This window comes from Bubalus kerabau, chromosome 1, assembly GCF_029407905.1.
Source record: "Bubalus kerabau isolate K-KA32 ecotype Philippines breed swamp buffalo chromosome 1, PCC_UOA_SB_1v2, whole genome shotgun sequence".
NCBI lineage: Eukaryota > Metazoa > Chordata > Mammalia > Artiodactyla > Bovidae > Bubalus > Bubalus kerabau.
In genome coordinates, this window is record NC_073624.1 from 187,847,285 (window position 1) to 187,867,324 (window position 20,040).

Genomic DNA, 20,040 nt, shown 5'->3' on the forward strand with positions numbered 1-20,040 from the left:
TGAACCAACCGAGAGGTAAGTGGCACCCCGTGGACCAGACAGTACAGATAAGCTCAAATGCCCTCACTCCCGCCTTCAGAGCCACAGTCTGACCCTTCGATCCAAACGCATCAGTCCTGCTAAAAGAACCCTCAGCCCCTGAAGGCCAGAGGCCAAGCCACACCAGGGAAGGATCTGGTGTGAATCCCAGCCTAGCCTCCGTGGCAGAGGGGCTGCTGGAAGGCCAGCACCCACTGGCTGAGCCACAGACCCTGACATCCGCACATACCTGGACCCGGAACCTCCACATGGTGCCCACAGGGATACCCGGGATGGGGCCAAAGTGATTGGACGGCACAATGGTGCACTCCTTGGTGCGGCCCACGCACGCCATGCCCTGTCCATTGCGAAACAGAGGGGAGAGCAGTGTGAGTGGCCACGGGAGGGCGGAGGGCAGCGGGGCCCTCCAGGAGCCCAGGGCCCCCTCACCTTGCCCCAGTCCCGCTGCGAGGACGATGTGGCCGATGCCATCTTCGCCTTCTTCTTACTCTCCTTCAGCTTCTCACCCGCCTGCACCACCTCACTGGAGTCGATCCGGCAGTCAGGGCAGTACCTGTGACCATAGGGATGTCACCCCCTGCCCAAGGCCGCATGCCCAGCCCCCTGCCTTCCTGCATAGCCAAGACTGCACAGAAGTGGGGAGGTGGGGAACGGCTTCAACTTAAATTCACGAACTCAACATAAGAAATCCATTCCCTTGGTCCCATGGGCCACATCGGAAGAGCTCAGTGGCCACATGGGAAGAGCTCGGTGGCCATATGGGGCAAGTGGCCCCCTTGGTGGGCAGCAGACGCTGACCCCTCCCACTGGGAACAGCAGTGCCCCCCACGGTGAAGCCAAGACCAGCCCCCATGCGGCCAACATGAAGGGCGATTCAACAACACCTACTCACTGCCGAGGACTCAGTTCCCTGTCTCCACCAGAAGGGCAGGGGCGGGGCAAACAACAGCCATCTCTGTTAGCACTCCCAGGCTCTCACACCAGAGCTGCACATCACAACTCTCCCACTCCAGGCCTGAGACACCCGCTCCCGCCTCTGGCCCATAGTGCCTCCCTCCCTGCAGTGAGCCAGGGCCGGGCCACATGGGAAGGACCCCACGTCTCCGTCGCCTCAGCCACCCGGGTGCACTCACCACTCCTCCTCAGGGGGCACGCTGCTGAGCGGTGGGCGCAGGCAGTAGATGTGGAAGGCCATGTCGCACTCGTCGCACATCAGCTGCTTGTCAGGGTCCTGCTTGCCCCCGCACACGTGGCAGGCGCACATGCGGCACAGCTTCCGCTCATCGTCCTTACAGTGCTTGCAGGAGGGCCCGCTCTTCCCTGCATCCCAGGAAGCGGGGGATGGGATCAGCTCAGGCAGGGCCCCACCCACCCACCCTACACCCCATCACGCACACAGCACGGAGGGGCTTTACAGTGTTTGCAGGAGGGCCCGCTGTTCCCTGCACCCCGGGAAGCGGGGGATGGGATCAGCTCTGGCAGGGCCCCACCCGCCCACCCTACACCCCATCACGCACACAGCACGGAGGGGCTTTACAGTGTTTGCAGGAGGGCCTGCTCTTCCCTGGAGGTGGGGTGGGGTGGGGTGTCAGCTCAGGCATGACCCCCACCCCTGCACCAACCCTCAACCCAGCACAGAGGGGCTGGATCAGAACTCACTTCTCATCGGGTTTTCCACCATGGGGTTCCCCTCGCCCGGACGCTCGATCTTGAAAACTTCGTCCACGAAGACAATCCGACAGTCGTTGAGAGAATCACCCCTACAAGAGAACAGGACTGTTAGGACAACCAGCGGGCCGGTCCCACCAACAACCCCAAAGACCCGGGCACTTGGACATGTTCTCAGTGCCCACGAACAGCTCTGATTCTAATTATATCGGAGAAGAGGTTTTCGCAGGGCCCTATGAACTCGCCTAGCTACTACCCTCGCAAATTCAAGTCCTACCACATCAGGAACGAGGTGAAAACAAATAAGCCAGAATTTCAGTATGTGATGCATTTGAGAGAATTATTTTTAACCTTTGGCAGGTGAGGCCCACTAAGAGGCAAGGCCCACTAAACAAGGCTCAATAGGCAAAAACTATAAAGCAAGTTCTGATCAAAATATGAAAATTTTTTAAAAATTACAAAAACTCCTCTAGGTTAAAACAACCGCAGGGATCATCTCACTGCTTCCATCAGACCATCTGACTACCTCCATCAGATCACCCCACCACTACGTCGAAAACCTTCCAGGGAAAGCAAATGTGAGTTGTGTATAATTTCACACTTTCCGAGAACCACATTTAAATAGTAAAAAGTAGATGGCATCAGTTTGAATGTGCTCCTTGGAAGGAAAGCTATGACAAACCAAGACATAGTATTTAAAAGCAGAGACATCACTTTGCCGACAGAGGTCCATATAGTCACAGCGATGGTTTTTCCAGTAGTCATGTACAAATGTGAGAGATGGACCACAAAGAAGGCTGAGCACTGAAGAACTTATGCTTTTGAACTGTGCTGGAAAAGACTCTTGAGAGTCCCTTAAACTGCAAGGAGATCAAACCAATCAATCCTAAAGGAAATCAACCCTGAATATTCACTGGAAGGACTGATGCTGAAGCTAAAGCGCCAATACTTTGAACACCTGATGCAAAGACCTGACTCAATGGGAAAGACCCTGATGCTGGGAAAGACTAAAGGCAAAAGGAGAAGAGGGCAGAAGAAGAGACGGTTAGATAGCATCACTAACTCAATGGACATGAGTTTGAGCAAACGCCAGGAGATAGCGAGGGACAGAGGAGCCTGGTATGCTGCGGTGGCAGACGTGACTTAGCAACTGAACAACAAATGTACCCCATGTATACAAAATACCATTTCAACGTGCAATGAATGTTAAGGAATGATTAGCAATCGCTAGTTTACACTCTTTTTCAGCACCAAGTTTTTGAAATCCAGGGTATATTTTACACTCACAGCATATCTCAGTGTGTCCTGGCCACATTTCAAGCGCTTGGCAGCATGTGACTCATGACTGCAAGGCTAGATGGCACATGTCCAGATCTACCCACCAGTTCACGGGGAACGCGGGGACAGAGGAACGGAGGAAATGACACCAGGAGGATGCTCGTGGGGAATCCAGACTGTGCAGATTTTATGTGACAACAACCCAGCCTCCCCAACAAACAAGGAAAAGGAGGAAAAAACAAAAGGACAGGAACCCTAAGATAACGGAGACTGAAAGATCTACTGCGGATTTCCCTGTGGTCCAGTGGCTAAGACTCCATCCCCGGGCAGGGAACTAGATTCCACACGCCACAACTAAAGATCCCGTGTGCTGCAACTAAGAGCTCACACGCCACAGCTATGGCCTGGCACAGCCAACGAAATAAGTAAATACAAATATTTTTAAAAGAAACAGATCTACCAACTTAACTGAAATCTGTGGACATTACTTAGAGCTTAAACACACAAATTATTTTTTTCTAAATGTGAGCCAACTGGCAGACAAAACAATGACTGGAGAGATGTTAAGAAATTAAGTTTTCTGTTGTAATAATAGCATTAAAACTGTTTCTGTAAAAGAGTCATTTTAAAGAAATATATTCAAAAGTATTAACAGACACAATGATTCGATGCTTGGGAATTACTTCAATCTAACCGGGTGGGTACATTCTCAGATGAAGGAAAATTAAAAGAATGTTGCTAGCTGATACTCCTTTATAGAAAAATGGAGGAAAGTTCAAGTAGATAGAAAATTACAAAGGAAGGCATCTGGGAGGAAAAAGGCAGACAGACAACAGAAAGGGCAGAAACATGGGTATGTACAGTAGATTATGTTCCTTATGCGTTTTCCAAGTCATACATGATGACAGAAACCAAGACACCGTCTGGCACTCAAGACAGTGAGTGTAAAGGAATGTAAATGCACGAGAGATTGCCACACTTCCCTCAAAGTGGTACAAGAGATACTGGTATGTCACAGGCGTATATGACAGAATCCAGAGAAACCACTAAGAAAACTGCAAAGCAATACATTCCAAAAGACCTTCAATAGGTCGAGACAGAATCCTAAAAGATGCTTACATAACCCATAGGAAGGACAGAATAAGAGACACAGGAAAAAGAAAACGGGGAAACAAACAGAAAACAAGCAACAAAATGGCAGGCTCAAGCCCTGATGACTCAGTGGTAAAGAATCCGCCTGCAGTGCAGGACACACTGAGATCCCTGGGTGGGGAAGATGCCTGGAGAAAGAAATGGCAACCCACCGCAGTGTTCTTGCCTAGGAAAGCCCATGGACAGAGGAGCCTGGCGGACTACAGTCCACGGAGTCGGACACAACAGAGAGGCACACAAGCCCTAACACACCGATAATCACCTTAAATGTGTAATGGGCAAGACACTGTTGATCCTTGGCCAACACGAATTTGAACTTCATGAATCCGGTTATTGGTGGATTTTTTCCAATAATAAATGCGACGGTACCATACAATCCCCAGCTGGTTGACTCCTCAGATGAGGAACCACAAATACGATGGAACCGCAGAAATGGGAGGATGGACTGTAAGTTATGCTTGGATTCTCAAATGCACAGAGGTTGGTGCCTCTAACCCCCTAGTTGTTCAAGGTTCAATAATGTATGCCAAGTGGTGGACTTTCCTGGGGGTGCAGTGGTTATGAGTCCAAACTTCCACTCCAGGGGGCATGAGTTCAGTCCCTAGTTGGGGAACGAAGATCCCACATGCTGTGTGTTGCAGACAAAAAAATATTTAAATAATGGCCAGAAAACATAACACATGCCAAGGAAAATGCAGACTTGATGAAGTGGATTAAAAAAAAGAGAATGACCCAACTATATACTGTTTATGAGAAACTCCAAATTCAACCATAGTGGTAAAGATACACCAGGCATATTCATTCATTCACTTATGGCCATTCTGTGTGGTTTGTAGGATCCTGGTTCCCTAACCAGGGATCAAACCCAGGCCCCCTGCAGTAGAAACAAGAGTCTTAACCACTGGACCCCCAGGGAACTCATTTACTTTTTTTTTTAGTGTGTCAATTCACATACACATATCTCAGATAAAGCAGTCTTCAGAGCAAAGGAAATTACTGGAGACAAAGAGAGACATTACATAAGGAACAGAAAGACATAACACACATGACTATGTCCACATCAAACAGCAGATCCTCATGATTCTGAAACTGACAGGAGAAAAAGACAAATCCAGTTACAGGTGAACACTGGGACAGCCCCCTCAGCACGTAACAGACGTTCTAGACTGAACATCAGTAGGAATTAGAAGACGTGAACAACACAATCAGCCGACACAGTCTAACTGATATAAACAGAACATCTGCCCCAACAACAGAATATACTTTTTTTTTTTTAATAACTGTGCAATATTCACCAAGACAGACCCAACTCTGAACCATAAAACAAACCTCGACAAGGACTAGAATCATACAATGTGTGCTCCTTGACCATAACAAAGTCAAACTGGAAATCAACAAGAGAAAGACAATGCAAAAAAGTCTCTCAACACTTGAGAGTTAAACTCCATATTTCTCAATAAGCCAGGAGACAAAGGGGAAGTGTCAAAGGAAATTGTAAAAACAGAGGTAACTGAATAAAAAGAAAAACAACATAGCAAAATATGCGGAAAGCAGGCAAGGCAGCACTGAGAGGGAAATTCGCAGCACTAAAATGCTTACACTAGACTTATAATAATCTAAGTGGCTACCTCAAAAAGACTGGAAAAAGAAGAGCAAAATCAACTCAGAAAAAGGAGAAAATGATAAAGATGACAAAGGGAATTCCCTGGGAGGGGTTGAGACTTCAGGCTTCCACTGCAGGGGGCAGAGGTTCAATCCCTGGTCAGGGAACTAATATGTCACCTATCTCAGCCATAACTAACTATATACTTTTTTTTTTTAGATGAGAGCAGAAGTCAAAGAAACAGAAAACAAGAAAACAACATTCTAAGCAAGGAAACAAAAAGCAGGTTTTGTTTGCTGAACAATCGCATCAGTGCGCCAGGGCTGGTGCCTGGACCTTGCCCCCATCAGCCTCCTCCCTGGTGTCCCTGCCGCCACGCTGCCCCCTGCAGTCAATTCCCAGCTCGGCTGCCTGAGCGATGACTCTATTACAGGCGGCATCGACGCTCTTCTGTGGTGGCTCAGACAGGAAAGAGTTTGCCTGCAATGAAGGAGACCTGGGTTCGATTGCTGGGTTGGGAAGATCCCCTGGACAAGGGAATGGCAAGCCACTCCACTATTTCTGCCTGCACAATTTCATGGACAGAAGAGCCTGGCGGCTTATGGCCCATGGGGTCGCAGGGTCGGACACAACTGAGCAACTGACACTTAACACTTACTCCATGCTCTCAGGCTCCAGGAGCGGCCAGCAACACAGAATACACAGCAGCTCTGCACCCCTCCCAGCCATGTCCTGAACGCTTCCTCCTCCCTCTCTCCCCTCTAGCCCACTGGCCTCCTCAAGGGGCCAGAAAGACACCAAGAATGGTCCTGCCCCAGGGCCTCTGCACTCGCTGTGCCTGTGCTCAAGACACTTGCCCGGATACTCATGTCTTGTATACAACATATACAGTGGAGTATTATTCAGCCACCAAAAAAGGTTCATTGTGCAACATGTATGGACCTTGCGAAAAAAGCCAGACACAGAAAGACGCATAGTGTATGATTCCACTTACGTGAGGTCCCTAGGAGTCAGATTCACAGATACTGAAAGTAGGTGGTGGGGGCCAGTGGTAGGGGAGGGGCTGGGGAGTTCAGTGTTTCAAGGAGATAGGGTTTCAGTTTGGGAAGATGAGAAAGTTCTGGAGATGGATGTTGGTGGGGGTGGGGATGGTTTCCCCAACAATATGAATATGCTTAATGCCACTGAGCTGTGCACTTTAAAATGGTTAAGGTGCTAAGTACTTCCCTGGTGGTCCAGTGGTTAAGAATCTACCTGTCAATGTAGGGGACGTGGGTTTGATCCCTGGTCGGGACAGATCCCACATGCTGTGGACAGCGAAGTCTGCGCGCCACAACTCATGGGAGCACGCACTCTAGAGCCTGTGCTCCACGGCAAGAGAGGCCACTGCAACGGGAAGCCCACGCAACGCCACGCCCCCCACCCCCCACCACTCGCCGCAACCAGAGAAAGCCCACACGCAGCAACAGAAACCCAGTGAGGCCAAATAAGTCAACATATTTTTTTTTTTAAAAAGAAAGACATATTAAAATGGTAAAGATGTTAAGCTTTCTACACACACAGAGAAAAGCCTGGTAGACAGGGTTCAGCAAATATGTTCTCCAAAGGGCCTGGCAGTAAATATTTTCAGCTTTGTGGGCAGCCACCCAGCTCTCTTCTGGGCGCCCTCCTAACATAGAGCAGCCACAGTGAAGCAGTGAACAGATGGGCGTGGCTCGGTGCCAATAAAACTTTATTTGCCTGGCAGAGCTGGGGGCCAGCTCTGGCCTGTGGCCAACAGCCTGTTGACCCCTGATGTGAAGGGTACCCCATATAGGAGTGTGTGGTTCTGGCCTGTCTGTGTGTGGCCTGTGTGTGGTTCTGTGCCTGTCTGTGCACACACACGTGGCCCCAGAAGGTGCTGGGACCAGCCATGTCTCCAGACAGGAGAACCGGGTAACCAGGGAACAGGCGAAGGGAGAATATTAAGTGTGGCCTTCAGTACTTTCTGGACTTGGCCACGTTTTTTCACCTGTTTGCCAAATTCAAAATGACAAGCACACGAGAACAAGGAAGCTTGAAACCTCTGCCAGGGCCCCAGAGACAGTTTCGCAGGTGGGGCGTAGAAGGCCCGGGAGAAGGCGGAGGCCAGGCAGACTCACCCGATCCTGACGTTGGCATGCAGCTCCCGCGCCGTCCTGGTCTCGCGTTTCCGCAGGATCTCGGCGTCGTACCAGAAGCCGCGGTCCTTGGGGAGGTCTGGGTTGTAGTTGACCATGACCACCTGGCCCACCTGCAGGTCCTCCCACTTGATGGTGTGTCGGGCTCGAGCCCGGACATTCTGTGAGGTCATCTGGACCACTCCGTTCTCTGGGTAGCTGGAGGGGAGAGCCCTGTGCTCAGACCTCAGGCGCCAGAAGGCCTCACTCCATCAGGAGAGAGGAGCCAGGTGGAGAGGGCCGCCTGGTGTGCGGGTTTGAGTTACGCTCGTCACAGCAGTCCAGAAAGGCCCCTCCCCGAGAGCTCATCTGTTGGTGTTAGTAACACCCAGGCACAGTGACACGTCCCAGTGTGTCATAGCGGCCCCCAGCCTTTGCAGCACCAGGGACTAGTTTCCTGGAAGACAGTTTTTCACGGACCAGGAAGGCGCAGATGGTTTGGGGATGATTCGAGTGCGTTACATTTACTGTGCCCTTTATTTCTCCTCTTATTAAAGCAGCTCCACCTCAGCTCATCAGGCATTAGAGCCAGGGGCTTGAGGACCCTGGCTCTAAAAAGCTACGCTGGGATCCTAACCCCTGGCAGCCTGGCAAGCGGTGCTTATTGGCACCTAATCTGGAAATAGGGGCTTCCAAGGTGGTGGCACTAGCAGTAAAGGCCCCCGCCTGCCAACGCAGGAGACTTAAGAGATGCGGTTTGGTCCCTGCGTCAGGAAGATCCCCTGGAGAAGGAACTGGAAACCCACTAAAGGATTCTTGCCTGGAGAATCCCATGGACAGAGGAGCCTGGTGGGCTGCAGTCCACAGGGTCGTAGCGAGTCGGACACGACTGAAGTGGCTTAGCATGCCACGCACCCTGCTCATTTAGGGACACTGCTCAATCTGGAAATAGGATTGCTGCAGACAGGAGGAGTTAAGATCAGGTCCTGATAAAGAAGAATGGTCCTAAACCTAGTGACTGATGAAGAGGCAGACAGAGGAGAGCAAGGCAGGAAGAGGAGGCAGAGGCAGGAGAGGGGACGCAGCCACGAGCCAGGACAGCCAGTCGCGCTGGAAGAGGCACAAAGGATTCTCCCCTCCAGGTTCCAGGAGGGTCTCAGCCTTGTCATCATCTTGGTTTGGGCTTACGGCCTCCAGGACCGTGAGAGGATAGACTATTCCAGCAACAGCAGCAATACTTTGTAGAGCAGCCATAGGAAACTAAGACAGAAAGAAATGAGCGGGAGGTGGGGGGGGACTTTTTTTCATACATGTGTGTTGATGGTGACTTTTGTAAAGGGATAGACATTATATTAAAAAAAAGACAGGAAGTCATTATTCTGGATATACAGGAATTCCAAGTGACCTCAAAAAAGGCCTAAGACAATTGGCTAAAGGTAGCATATTCTAAGTAACACAACATTGTAAAGCAACCAAACATCAATAAAAATTAACAAAAGATACATAAGTAAAAAATTTTTTGAAAACCTAACATTGTAAAGCAACTATACTCTAGTAAAAGTTATTTTAAAATAAATTAAATTAAAAAAAAAAAGCATATACGATTAGTAACAAAGTTTAGCCTCAGCCTAGAGCGGGGACAATCCCAACTCTACTGTGATGAGCTGGTTAGCCTGGTGTTCATTATTTTTGCTAATAAAGCGCCAAGAACAAGGGTTGTCCAAGTGGTGCTAGTGGTAAGGAACCTGCCTGCCAATGCAAGAGACATGGGTTTGACCCCTGGGTGGAGAAAATCCCCTGGAGAAGGAAATGGCAACCCACTCTAGTACTTTTGTCTGGGGAAATCCCATGGACAGAGGAGCCTGGAGAGCAGCAGTCCATAGGGTTGCAAAGGGCTGGAAATGACTGAAGCAACTTAGCATGCACAGCAAGGGTTGCCAAGGACCAGATAGTCAATGCTGACAGCTTTGTGAGCTGCAAGGTGTCTGCTGTGAACACTCAACTCAGCTATTATCACAAGAGCAGTCACTGATAAGATGTAAACAATGGGTACTGGTGTGTTTCAATAAAGCTTTATCGTCAAAAACAGGATGTGGGCCAGGTCTGGCCTGAGGGTAGAAGCTTGTGAACCCTGACCAAGAGGATGGGAATCTGGCACCTACTGCCTTTCACTCCTCCCATTACTCCAGTAATTTTTAGAGCTAAGCTTAGAATGTGCCAGAAACTGGTGTGGGCAGTAAGAGACTCTGCAGGGAAACAGATGAAGCCCTAGTGCCCTCATACAACATGAGCTCCCTATAGGCAGGGAGGCTTGCCCTGTTATGAACTGCATCCCCCACATACACATTCTGAAGCCCTAACATCCACTGTGACTGTATCTGCAGACAGGGCCCTTAGAGGTTGTTATTGTTTAGTCACTAAGTCGTGTCCAGTTCTTTGTGACCCCCATGGACTGTAGCCCACCAGGCTCCTCTGTCCACAGGATTCTCCAGGCAAGAATACCGGACTGGGTTGCCATTCCCTTCTCCAGGAGATCTTCCCAACCCAGGGATCAAACCCGGGTCTCTGCATTGCAGGCAGATTCTTTACCATCTGAGCCACCAGGGAAGCCAAGGCTGTAATCAGAGTTAAATGAGCTCATAAAGACAGGGCTCTAATCTAATAGGACTGGTGTCCTTATTAGAAAAGACACCAGAGCTTGCTCTCTCTCCCCAGACTCAGAGGAAAGACCACGTGAGGATGCAGTGAGAAGATGGCTGTGTCTAAGCCAGGAGAGCCCTCACCAGGAGCTGACCCCGTCAGCACACTGAGCTCGGACTTCCAGCCTCCAGGACCGTGAGAAGGTACATGCCTAATGCTGAAGTCGCCCAGCCTGCAGCATGTGGTCATGGCCGCCAAGCCAACTCAGAGCCCCTCTGTGTTCACAGACGGGAACTCCCTGGGCCCATCACAGGGCTTGCCACATGCTAAGTGCTCCATAAACACTCTGAATTCCTACAACGGAGGGAGGGGACATCACCACCCAAGCAAGTCCAAACACCTGCTGCTGTCCCAGGCCCACCCCAAGAACACTCACTCATCGTATTTCACGTGATAGATGATGTCGTCCTCTGGCTTTGAGCTGGAGCTGCTGGGCTGGTCGTGAGCCGGAGCCTTCCTTGTCACCCTGATGACCTTGGCCTCGAACCACGCGCCCATATTCGTGTCCCTCGCGTCCACGTACTCGCCGACCTGCCGGGGAAGGAAGCTCTCATTCGGCCCCGGGGAAATCTGAGAAGGGTCATGGTCTTAAGGGGAGGAGGGCAGCGGATCAGAACTTAAGACGGCCCCTGCAAGGACCACTGGGAAGACACCCGCAGGTCCAGTTACAGGGTTCTGCTTTAGGGGCGGAGAAGGAACCCCTGAGCATTGATGTTTCCACCAAGGGACTGTGAGGACATAGGGCAGGACTGGGGGGTACAGGAGGCTGTCCAGCCACGGGGATTGGAGGCTGCACGGGGACAGCGATGCATGAGCCCCACCTTGTAGAGGCCCAGCTCCGTCTCGTCACACTCGTCCTCGTCTGCCTTCCCTTCTGGCTCGTTGGCGGCCTCGCCGCTGTTGGAGGACTTGTCCGACTCGCTCTGGGCCAGCCCGCAGCCGGAGTCTGTGTCCGAGAGCTCAGAGTCCCTCTCCTTGCTGCCACCGCTGCTGCTGGGAACAGGGACGGGCAGCACAAGGCTCTGCCGGACCAGGAGCTGGATGGTGTCGTTCAGGCGGACGTCGTAGTCAAACAGCGTGTGGCCGTCCTCCATCTGCAGGGACGCAGGCCAAGGTCACCAGGCAAGGGAGCTCACTGGAGGGGGGGGGGGTGATGGACCACACCCATCCTGGCGAAGGCCTGCCAGCTCCTGGGGACAAGATCACCTGAAGCCCTCTCCAATGAGGACGCCTGCTGCCACAGGGGGGCGTCCCCGGAAGCATGTGGCCTAACCCGGCTGAGCCATGGCCACACATCAGGTGTCGGGGGAGGTTTTAATACTTTATGTACTTTGGAACTTTTATTACAATAAACAAGCACTGCCTGTACCCTGGCTCTCAGGCAGAGTGACCTGCCCCCGGGACAATGCTGTAGGGACATTTCTGGTTGTCTTGACAAGGTGAGGGGTGCTGGGAATGCCTGGGATGGCCCCCAGAGAGAACACCTTTCTGTTATTTCCACCCACACTAGGCACTCACTGATGGGGAGGCTAGGAGCCAGCAGGGCCCCATGATCCATTGGCACCGGGTGACTCACCAGGTACGTGAAGAGGTTTGGCTTCGGAGCCCATCCCTAGAGCACAAAAGTCTTTTTGCTGGGCGTTACCTTTCCATGAGCAACTGCCCCAGGGCACCCCACCAACACCCAACAAGGACCCTCAGCCCTCGGGATCCAGAACACCCTGCGGCAGACTCTGCTGAGCTCTGACAGCTCTGGGGCTGGGGGGCGGTGGGCAGGGGCTCTCATGGACACCGCAGGAGCGGCAGCCCTGCCCCCACCCTCTGGACGCCGGGAGCACCCCAGTTGTGCCAACCATGGAGGGCCTCCAACATCACCCAGTGTCCCCTGGTTCAGAAGCAGCGCCTTCAAGAAAGGAAGGACAGGACCTCCCTGGTGGCTCAGTGGTAAAGAATCCATCTGCCAACGCAGGGTTCAGTCCCTGGTCTGGGAAGATCCCATGTGCCTCAGAGCAACTAAGCCCGTGCGCCACAAGTACTGAGCCCTCGTTCCTAGAACCCTGCTCCTGGAGAAGCCACAGCAATGAGAAGCCAGAACGCCGCATCTAGAGAGTAGCTCCCGCTCACCCCAACTAGAGAAAAGGCCTTGCAGCCATGAAGACCCAGCACAGCCAAAACAAATAAATTTTTTAAAAAAACAAAGAAAAGGAAGAACACGCAAAAGTCAACTTTCCCTCCTTCCCAATTTTTAACCGGAAGCTGCTGGTTCAAAGGGCTGATTGCCATTAATATGCAAACTGCACCCGGGGTCATGGGGAGGGCACGTTCCAGGTAGTGGTTGTTAATCCTTATTCATCACAAACCTGAGAACAGAATGGCTGAGAACCCCTCTCCCCCAGAAAGGCACATGTGAACACACTTGCTGCAGAGGACACCAGGGGGCCCCCCCGCCAAAGCCCACCCTGCATAGCCAGGCCCATGCTGCCTGCTCACCCAAAGCCCAGCAAGAGCCTCCGATGTGCCTTGCCCTGCCTGGCTGCCACAGGGGATCAGAGAGTGAGACAGCGCCAGCCCTCCTACACGGGGCGACAGCAGGGAGAAGGGACACACACGCGATGTCACAGCCCAGGGTCCACACACTGACGGACAGACCAACACCACACTGAGGCCATCCTCACGCTCGGATGTTACTCATCCCTAAAAAGGAGAGAAGGGATGTCCCTGGCAGTCCACTGGTTAAGACTCTGCATTTTCACTACAGGGGGCACAGGTTCAATTCCTGGTCGGTGAACTAAGGTCCCCAAACCACATGGCAAGGCCAAAATGAGAAAGTCAACATAGGTTTCTCAGTTATACCAAATGCACTGTCTGGCAGGAGACAGGTGGGGGGGTGGGGGCACAGGGTATATGAGAAATTTCTGTATCTTCCTCTTAAATCTATGAACCTAAAACTGCTCTAAAAACTAAAGTTTATCAGTTTAAAAAAAAAATGGTGGAGAAATAAGTGTCCCCAGCACCATTATGACAAGGAAACCAGCAGAATGTCATTAAAATGTCATTAAAAAGGATGACGACAAGAGGCAGGCACCTGGTGCCCAGCACCTGCACAGTTAGGCAGACTCCCCTCAGCACTGCGGACAGTAAGCACCCCGACCCTGATCATTCTCTTTGTGGGGAGGTGGAGCAGAATCCCTGCTGCCCCAGCTTGATGTCAGGAACCCCCCAGTTGTGACAACTGATGTCTCCAGACACTGCCCAGAGCCCCAACAGGGCCAAACAGCCCCCAGGAAGAACCACTATGCTAGAGACAGGTAGCCTGGTGCTTACCATGCTCAGGGCAGCCAAGCAGCGGCTCATTCCTACAAAGACACAGGACACAGCTGTGCATGACAGCTAAATGCAGGAGAGTAGAGGCGTTTCCACACACATCAGGGGAAGCAAGGGTGGTTTCAGAGGATGAGAACTAATAAACTGAAGAACCAGGATAGGGGAGAGGCAGTGGAGACTCAGGACCAGTAGGGGGCATGTGGTCGGACTTCTGTTTTACCAGGAGCACCAGGATGGAGGCCCAGGGGGAGCCAGGGTGGCAGAGCTGGGAGCGGGAGCAGAAAGGCAGCTGGGGGTGCGCAGGACAAGCGGGTAGGGGGGAAGATCAGGACCTGGCTGAGGGCTGTAGCTAAAGGCAGCAGGAGGAATATTGATGGGGCCATCTGTGATGGGTCAGGAAGCTAGATGGACGGGAGGGGCCTGCACACACAGACGCAGACACACACAGACACACAGACACACACACACACACACACACACACACACACACGCCCCTCCTGGTGCAAGAGTGCAGCAGGCAAAGGTGCAATCAGGAGGGCTGGGCACTGAGGAGGCTGCACGCTGGGCCATGCTAGCCTGGGGCTCCACCTCCAGGATGGAATGCAGACTGGTCTGACAGCTTCAGAGGACCACTTCTGGAAGGTTCCAGACGGGCCCCGCAGTGGGCAGGAAGGAGCTTGCACAACCACTTGCTATGACGAAAGGGCGTGTGTCGGATGCCCCCCTCCCCGACCCTGCTAGCCTCAAGTTGCACACAGCAGGGAGGGGGGCTGGACCCAGTGAGGATATGGACATGCCAAGCCCGGGGTTTCTTCTAAGATCCTAAAACTCCAACGGAGGCTAACAGCATTGATAAAAGCCATACAAGGGACTTCCCTGCCTGTCCTGTGGTTAAGACGCCAAGCTTCCAACGCAGAGAGCATGGGTTCAGTTCCTGGTAGAGGAACTAAGATCCCATATGCCATGCTGCAATAAGTGGAAAAAAAAAAAAAGGTGAAATTAACACATGCAGTTTAAATCCCTGGTGGCTCAGATGGTCAAGACTCTGCCTGCAATGCAGGAGGCTCAGGTTTAATCCCTGGGTTAGGAAAATCCCCTGAAGGAAATGGCCACCCACTCCGATTATTTTTTCCTGGAAAAATTCCATGGACAGAGGAGTCTGGTGGGCTGCAGTTCGTGGGGTCGCAAAGAGTTGGACAGGACTGAATGACTGACATTTCAACACAACGTTGTAACGACACTGAAAATCAACTATACTGGAATAAAATAATTTTTTAGAAAATTCAAAAAACGAAAGCTATTCAAACTGAATGGCAAGCTGGATCTGAGGTTGCAGATTCTTATGTTAAAAATTAAACATGCAGTTAGAATCCTGTACAACCAGAATTGCAGGTGAAAATCCCTTAAGCTGCCTGGGGTGGTAGCGTAGTCGCTCAGTTGTGTCCAACTGTGTGCAACCCCATGGACTGCAGCCCGCCAGGCTCCTCTGTCCACGGGATTTCCGAGGTAAGAACAGCGGAATGGGTTGCTATTTCCTTCTCCAGGGGATCTTCCTGACCCAGGGATCAAACCCAGGTCTCCTGCATTGTAGGTGGGTTCTTTACCACTGAGCCACCAGGGATTTAAACTGCCCCTAGTAAAACACAAGACACGTGGTTTGGGGCACATTCAGGTGTAAAGGCCAAGATGCCGGCGGCGTTTAGATCACATCCCTCTTTTAAACCAGAAGCTTCCTGGACTTGGGGAATTCTGGGCATGCACATGGCAGTAAATGAAATAAACACAGAGACCATCTGACCACGGAGCTTCCTCCCAGAAGCCTAGATTCAGAGCCGCCCACTTTCTGTCCCCCTGGGGCATTGGGGGGACACTTTTGAGGTGTGAGTACTGCTCAGAGCACAGGAAATAAATGACCCTGGGTCTGGCAAGGGGTGGTTCTCCTGGATTAGGGAGAGGTGGAGAGGTCATAAACCAGACCAGGGCGTGTGAACCTCTGGTCAAGAGGGACCTCCGGCAGGAAGAGGCCAGGAGCCTCTATAAAGACCCTTCCTGCGGCTGTAGTCCCTCCCAGCCCCCACAGTCCCGTCTAAGACTCCAGGTCTCCCCAGCAATGTGGGGTTCAGGCCAGACAGACAGATGGACAGACAGAGATGGGAGAAGGAAGAAAAGGTATGATTCAGGCCGTGGCAGAGTGACATGCTTCCCGCTCTGGGGGGAGAGGTGGGTGTACAGGCATGACCCAGCCTGTCCACCAAACAGTCCTGGCAAGTGAACTCTGCCCTCTGACCCCACCACCCTGGCCACAGCCCAGGTCATGCCCTAGAGTGGCATTTCCACTTCGGGGGTCTGTGAGGCCCAGGCTACCTACCCTGTCATGACACTGTGATGTCACCGGCCAGCCCCATGACCTTGCAGGGGCATGGAGCCTGTGTGGTGTGGGCTGACGCCACCATTCCAATGCCTAAAGAAACATACATCTGTGTTTTCTCTTGCTTCATGGGGTCGCAGGGTTGGACATGTCTGAGCAACTGAACAACAACAAATTTTTCTCCACTTCCGAATTCTAATAGGGCAAAAAATGATAGACGTGATGCACGTCCACAATGCTCTCTGGGGTCCTCCTTCGCTTTGAGGGGTGGAAGCGGTGCTGAGTCCAAACAGTGTGACACCCGTGCCCTGGAGGGACACCTGCAACACCCACGGCGCCCTGGGTACTCAGTCCAGCACGTCTCACAGTACAACCCAGATCTGCCACCCCGGGAGGAAGCCTGCATGTAACTGCCACACCTCAGCCAGCAGGACAGTTCCCACTAATCTACCAGGCCTCAAATCAGGACATGCCCACGCCTTTGGGCTCTGGATCTATTCCTGGCTTTCAATGGCAGAGGTGAGTGGACAGACTGCCCAGCCACAAATGGTTTCCACTGGGTCCTTAACAGAGTTTGCTAACCCCCGACCTAAAGGGCGTGTCTCCAGCTGTGGGGAGGGTGTTTGGGGGAGAAGGAAGGAAGGGACCCTCCCTCCTGCAGCCAGAAGGACAGGTCTCAGCAAGGGGCTGTCCAATTTACAGCATGACTCTGTCCTTTGGGAAAAGGGGCAGACCTTCAAAGAAGGCCCAGCAGGACAAGGCCATCTGGTGGGGCACTGCGACATGAGTGACCCTCGGAAGGCCACTCCCAGGATGACATTTCACCTGATCCTTCGGACAGCTCTCCTACGTAAATCACTGACTAATTAATTTGTTCTCTTCTCAGCTGGGAGCAACTTTGCCTCCAGGGGGCACTTGGCAATGTCTGGGGACCCTATGGACCTTATGACTGGGGCGGGGAAGGGGGTGCTCCTGGCATCAAGTGAGCGGGACCAAGATGCTGCTCCACACCCCATACTGCTGGGGGATGAATCCCCCAAGGAGGATGATCAGGCCCTGACATGCAGTGCCCAAGGGGAGGCCCTGCACTAAATGATTTATCGCCCCTTTATGTGAACCAGGAGGGAAGCTCAGCCCCCACCGCACATCCGTGACCTCACTGAATCCCACCAAGTACACGTGGTGGGCCCACAATTAGCCCCATCTGACTGCAAAGCACAGACTGTTCCCGGCCAGAAAAACTGGCGGGGCACTTGCGACGATTAGGCCCAAGCATTGCGCCTGAGCACCGTTACCAGCACCACGAATGACAGCTATTGTGATTTTTCTGGGCAGCCAAAAAAAAAGACAAAGAAAGAAGCACCAGACGCCTCTCACCCCTGCCCAGGCTGGGCCAGCCGCCCGGGGTCCCTTCCCCCATCCAGCTCCCTGCATTTCCGCCAATCAAACGACATAACCGCCAACCTATTCAGCCTAAGCTAGCTCGCCACGGGACCCTCCCATATCCTGAAGACAGACTCTGCTTGGTTCTGCTTTATTGGCTCGAGTGACCTTACCGCAGACCTGGGACTGCATGCGATGCCCTGTTTCTTTAAAAAAAGGGGGGGAGGGAAGGACTCTCGAACACTCTCTAGAACGTTCTATAAAAACAACAGCTCTTTCGCACCCGCTGGAGGCTGCACGGCCTCCTACGGTGATTAGCCCGGTCTGTTTGCAGACCTGACTTGCTTCAAGGTGCCTTGGTGCCCCACTCGCCTGGCACTGTCCACACCTCCCTGAGGCTGGGCCACTTCCTGGTCGCGCAACCTTGGGGAAATTGCATCACGCTGAGGCCTGGCTTCCTCACCCGGAAGACAGAACTGACTACGCATTGGCCCAGTTGAGCATGGGGAAGGGGATGAACAGCGGTTAGAGGAGGTTACTCAGGAACAAGGAACCCTCTGAGATCTTCAGAACCTGCACTGTGAGAAGACAGACAGACAAACCTAAGGATTAAAGGCACGCTGCTTATCATCAGCCTTTATAACTCACACAGGTAATACCAAGACTTTGATGTGGATCAGCTGCCATGTTGCCCATGCAGGAAGAGAGGGGTTTGGTTACACCAATGTACGCATTTGTCAACAGGCCAAACCATCTGCTTGGGATGTGTTTCTCACTGTATGCAAATGTTCTCAGAAGAAACAGGAGCTACAAACACACACTGTACTCTAGTTAAGGACTGGCCAGCTGGAGGGTCTACTGGTGACGTGAACTGGAACTTTCTCTGCAATGCATCTCCCAAAATAAGATGGGCTGGTGGACGGATAAAGGCAGAGACAGCTGCGTGATGTCGGTGACAAAAGCCACGGGTAGGTGTTCAGGCGTTCATAGCTCTTTCGACTTCTCTGCATGTTTTTGAATGTAAAAATTAAAGTGCATGGCGCCCAAGCCCACAGCAGGCATTCAGAAATAGTCACTGCCTTGAATGTAAGGATTCAATCCAATCTGCCTTTGCGTGATGCCACGAACTGTATGGCCCGTGCCCATGGGATGTCTTCAGAAATTCAGAAGGACCTTTTGCTGAACACAAAGACTGGGGGGCAAACTGAAATCAGTATGGACGTCCCCCAAAATGAGCCTCTGTTGGAGGAGGCAGGAAAGAGGCTCCGCTCCCCAGACTGCATCCCAGGGGAGCGCCACTCCCAGCCCTGCCTCTTCTCCAGCCGCACAGCGCGCGTGACCACAGTGAGTGAGTTCCCCAGCTTCCCTTCCCCAGGCGGGGCGCGTTAACTCAGATTGTTAAGACATTCAATTCCTCATATCTCCCACAGGAAGGAGGCGAGAGGTCTCAGAGGGCGCCTTGAGCCCAAGAAATTAATCATCAGGTCTCATTTCCAGGAGGCAGGCAGGATCCTCCCAGCCCCTAAAAAAAAAAAAAAAACTCCTGGCCAGGCGGACAGCATCTATTTTTCAATTTAGACAGCAGATGGCGGCAGCACCCAGTTTAAGACCTGACAACAACAAAGTCAGAGCCCAAAGGAACACTTTTAATCCTGGGTAGTCTCTATACCGAGGTCGCCGAGGTCCCTACAGGCCACTCGCCTTCCAGGGTGGCCCCAGCAGACAGGAAGGACACTTACCGTGGGACCATCTTCTCCCACTCAGCGACACCCCAATACAGCCTGGCCTACTGTCCCCTCTGAAGACACCAACAAGAATGAAAACTCCCAGGGGTGTCACTGGAGAAAGCGTCTCCAAAGTGGGCAGCTGATAAAGCCAATGGGTAGGGGGCATTTTCAAGGGCTACAGGAGCTGTGGTGGGAAATCTCGAAGAAAGGAAACAGGGCCAGCTGAGCCCGCGCAAAGCACAAACCCCGTTCAGGGGCAGCCCCACCGCCTCCGCCAGAGAGGAGGCCCAGGAGTGGCGGAAATTCCTGATTAACAAGCACCGTCTCTGACTCTGAATAAGCTGATCCCAATTTCTAGAAAACCCCATGGGGGTCGGAAAATAGTAAGGTGCTGACCGACCGTAGACCTTTGGTGTGTGTTTCAAAGAAAAATCTGGTCTCTTCCTTCCCGGTGTCTGAGTATTGATTCTAGGCTCTTCCTTGCAACGGCCACCTCCAACCTCTTTTTTCTAAATTATTTTGAAGGGAGCGTCCACAAAGGGGAGGGCTGGGAATTTAAAAGACCTCCAAACGCAACAGATTCGAGTGCCCGGCTGCCCGCCTGGAGTGTCAGTCTAGGAGTCGAGCCTTTGTTCCTCGCTCAGGCACTGGAGGTTTCTG

The 20,040-nt window shown here is 52.3% G+C and overlaps 1 protein-coding gene across 1 annotated transcript in view; it reads right to left on the bottom strand.

Moving 5' to 3' along the window:
• Positions 1-20,040, bottom strand: part of UHRF1 (ubiquitin like with PHD and ring finger domains 1) — a 33,208-nt gene that overhangs the window by 12,077 nt on the left and 1,091 nt on the right. Inside the window, exons 3-9 of the mRNA XM_055546813.1 lie at positions 11,400-11,672; positions 10,955-11,109; positions 7,882-8,097; positions 1,699-1,799; positions 1,173-1,359; positions 469-592; positions 269-376 (exon numbers count right to left, since the gene is read on the bottom strand). Of these exons, the coding sequence (XP_055402788.1) occupies positions 269-376; positions 469-592; positions 1,173-1,359; positions 1,699-1,799; positions 7,882-8,097; positions 10,955-11,109; positions 11,400-11,672 (1,164 nt within the window). The remainder of the gene's footprint in view (positions 1-268; positions 377-468; positions 593-1,172; positions 1,360-1,698; positions 1,800-7,881; positions 8,098-10,954; positions 11,110-11,399; positions 11,673-20,040) is intronic.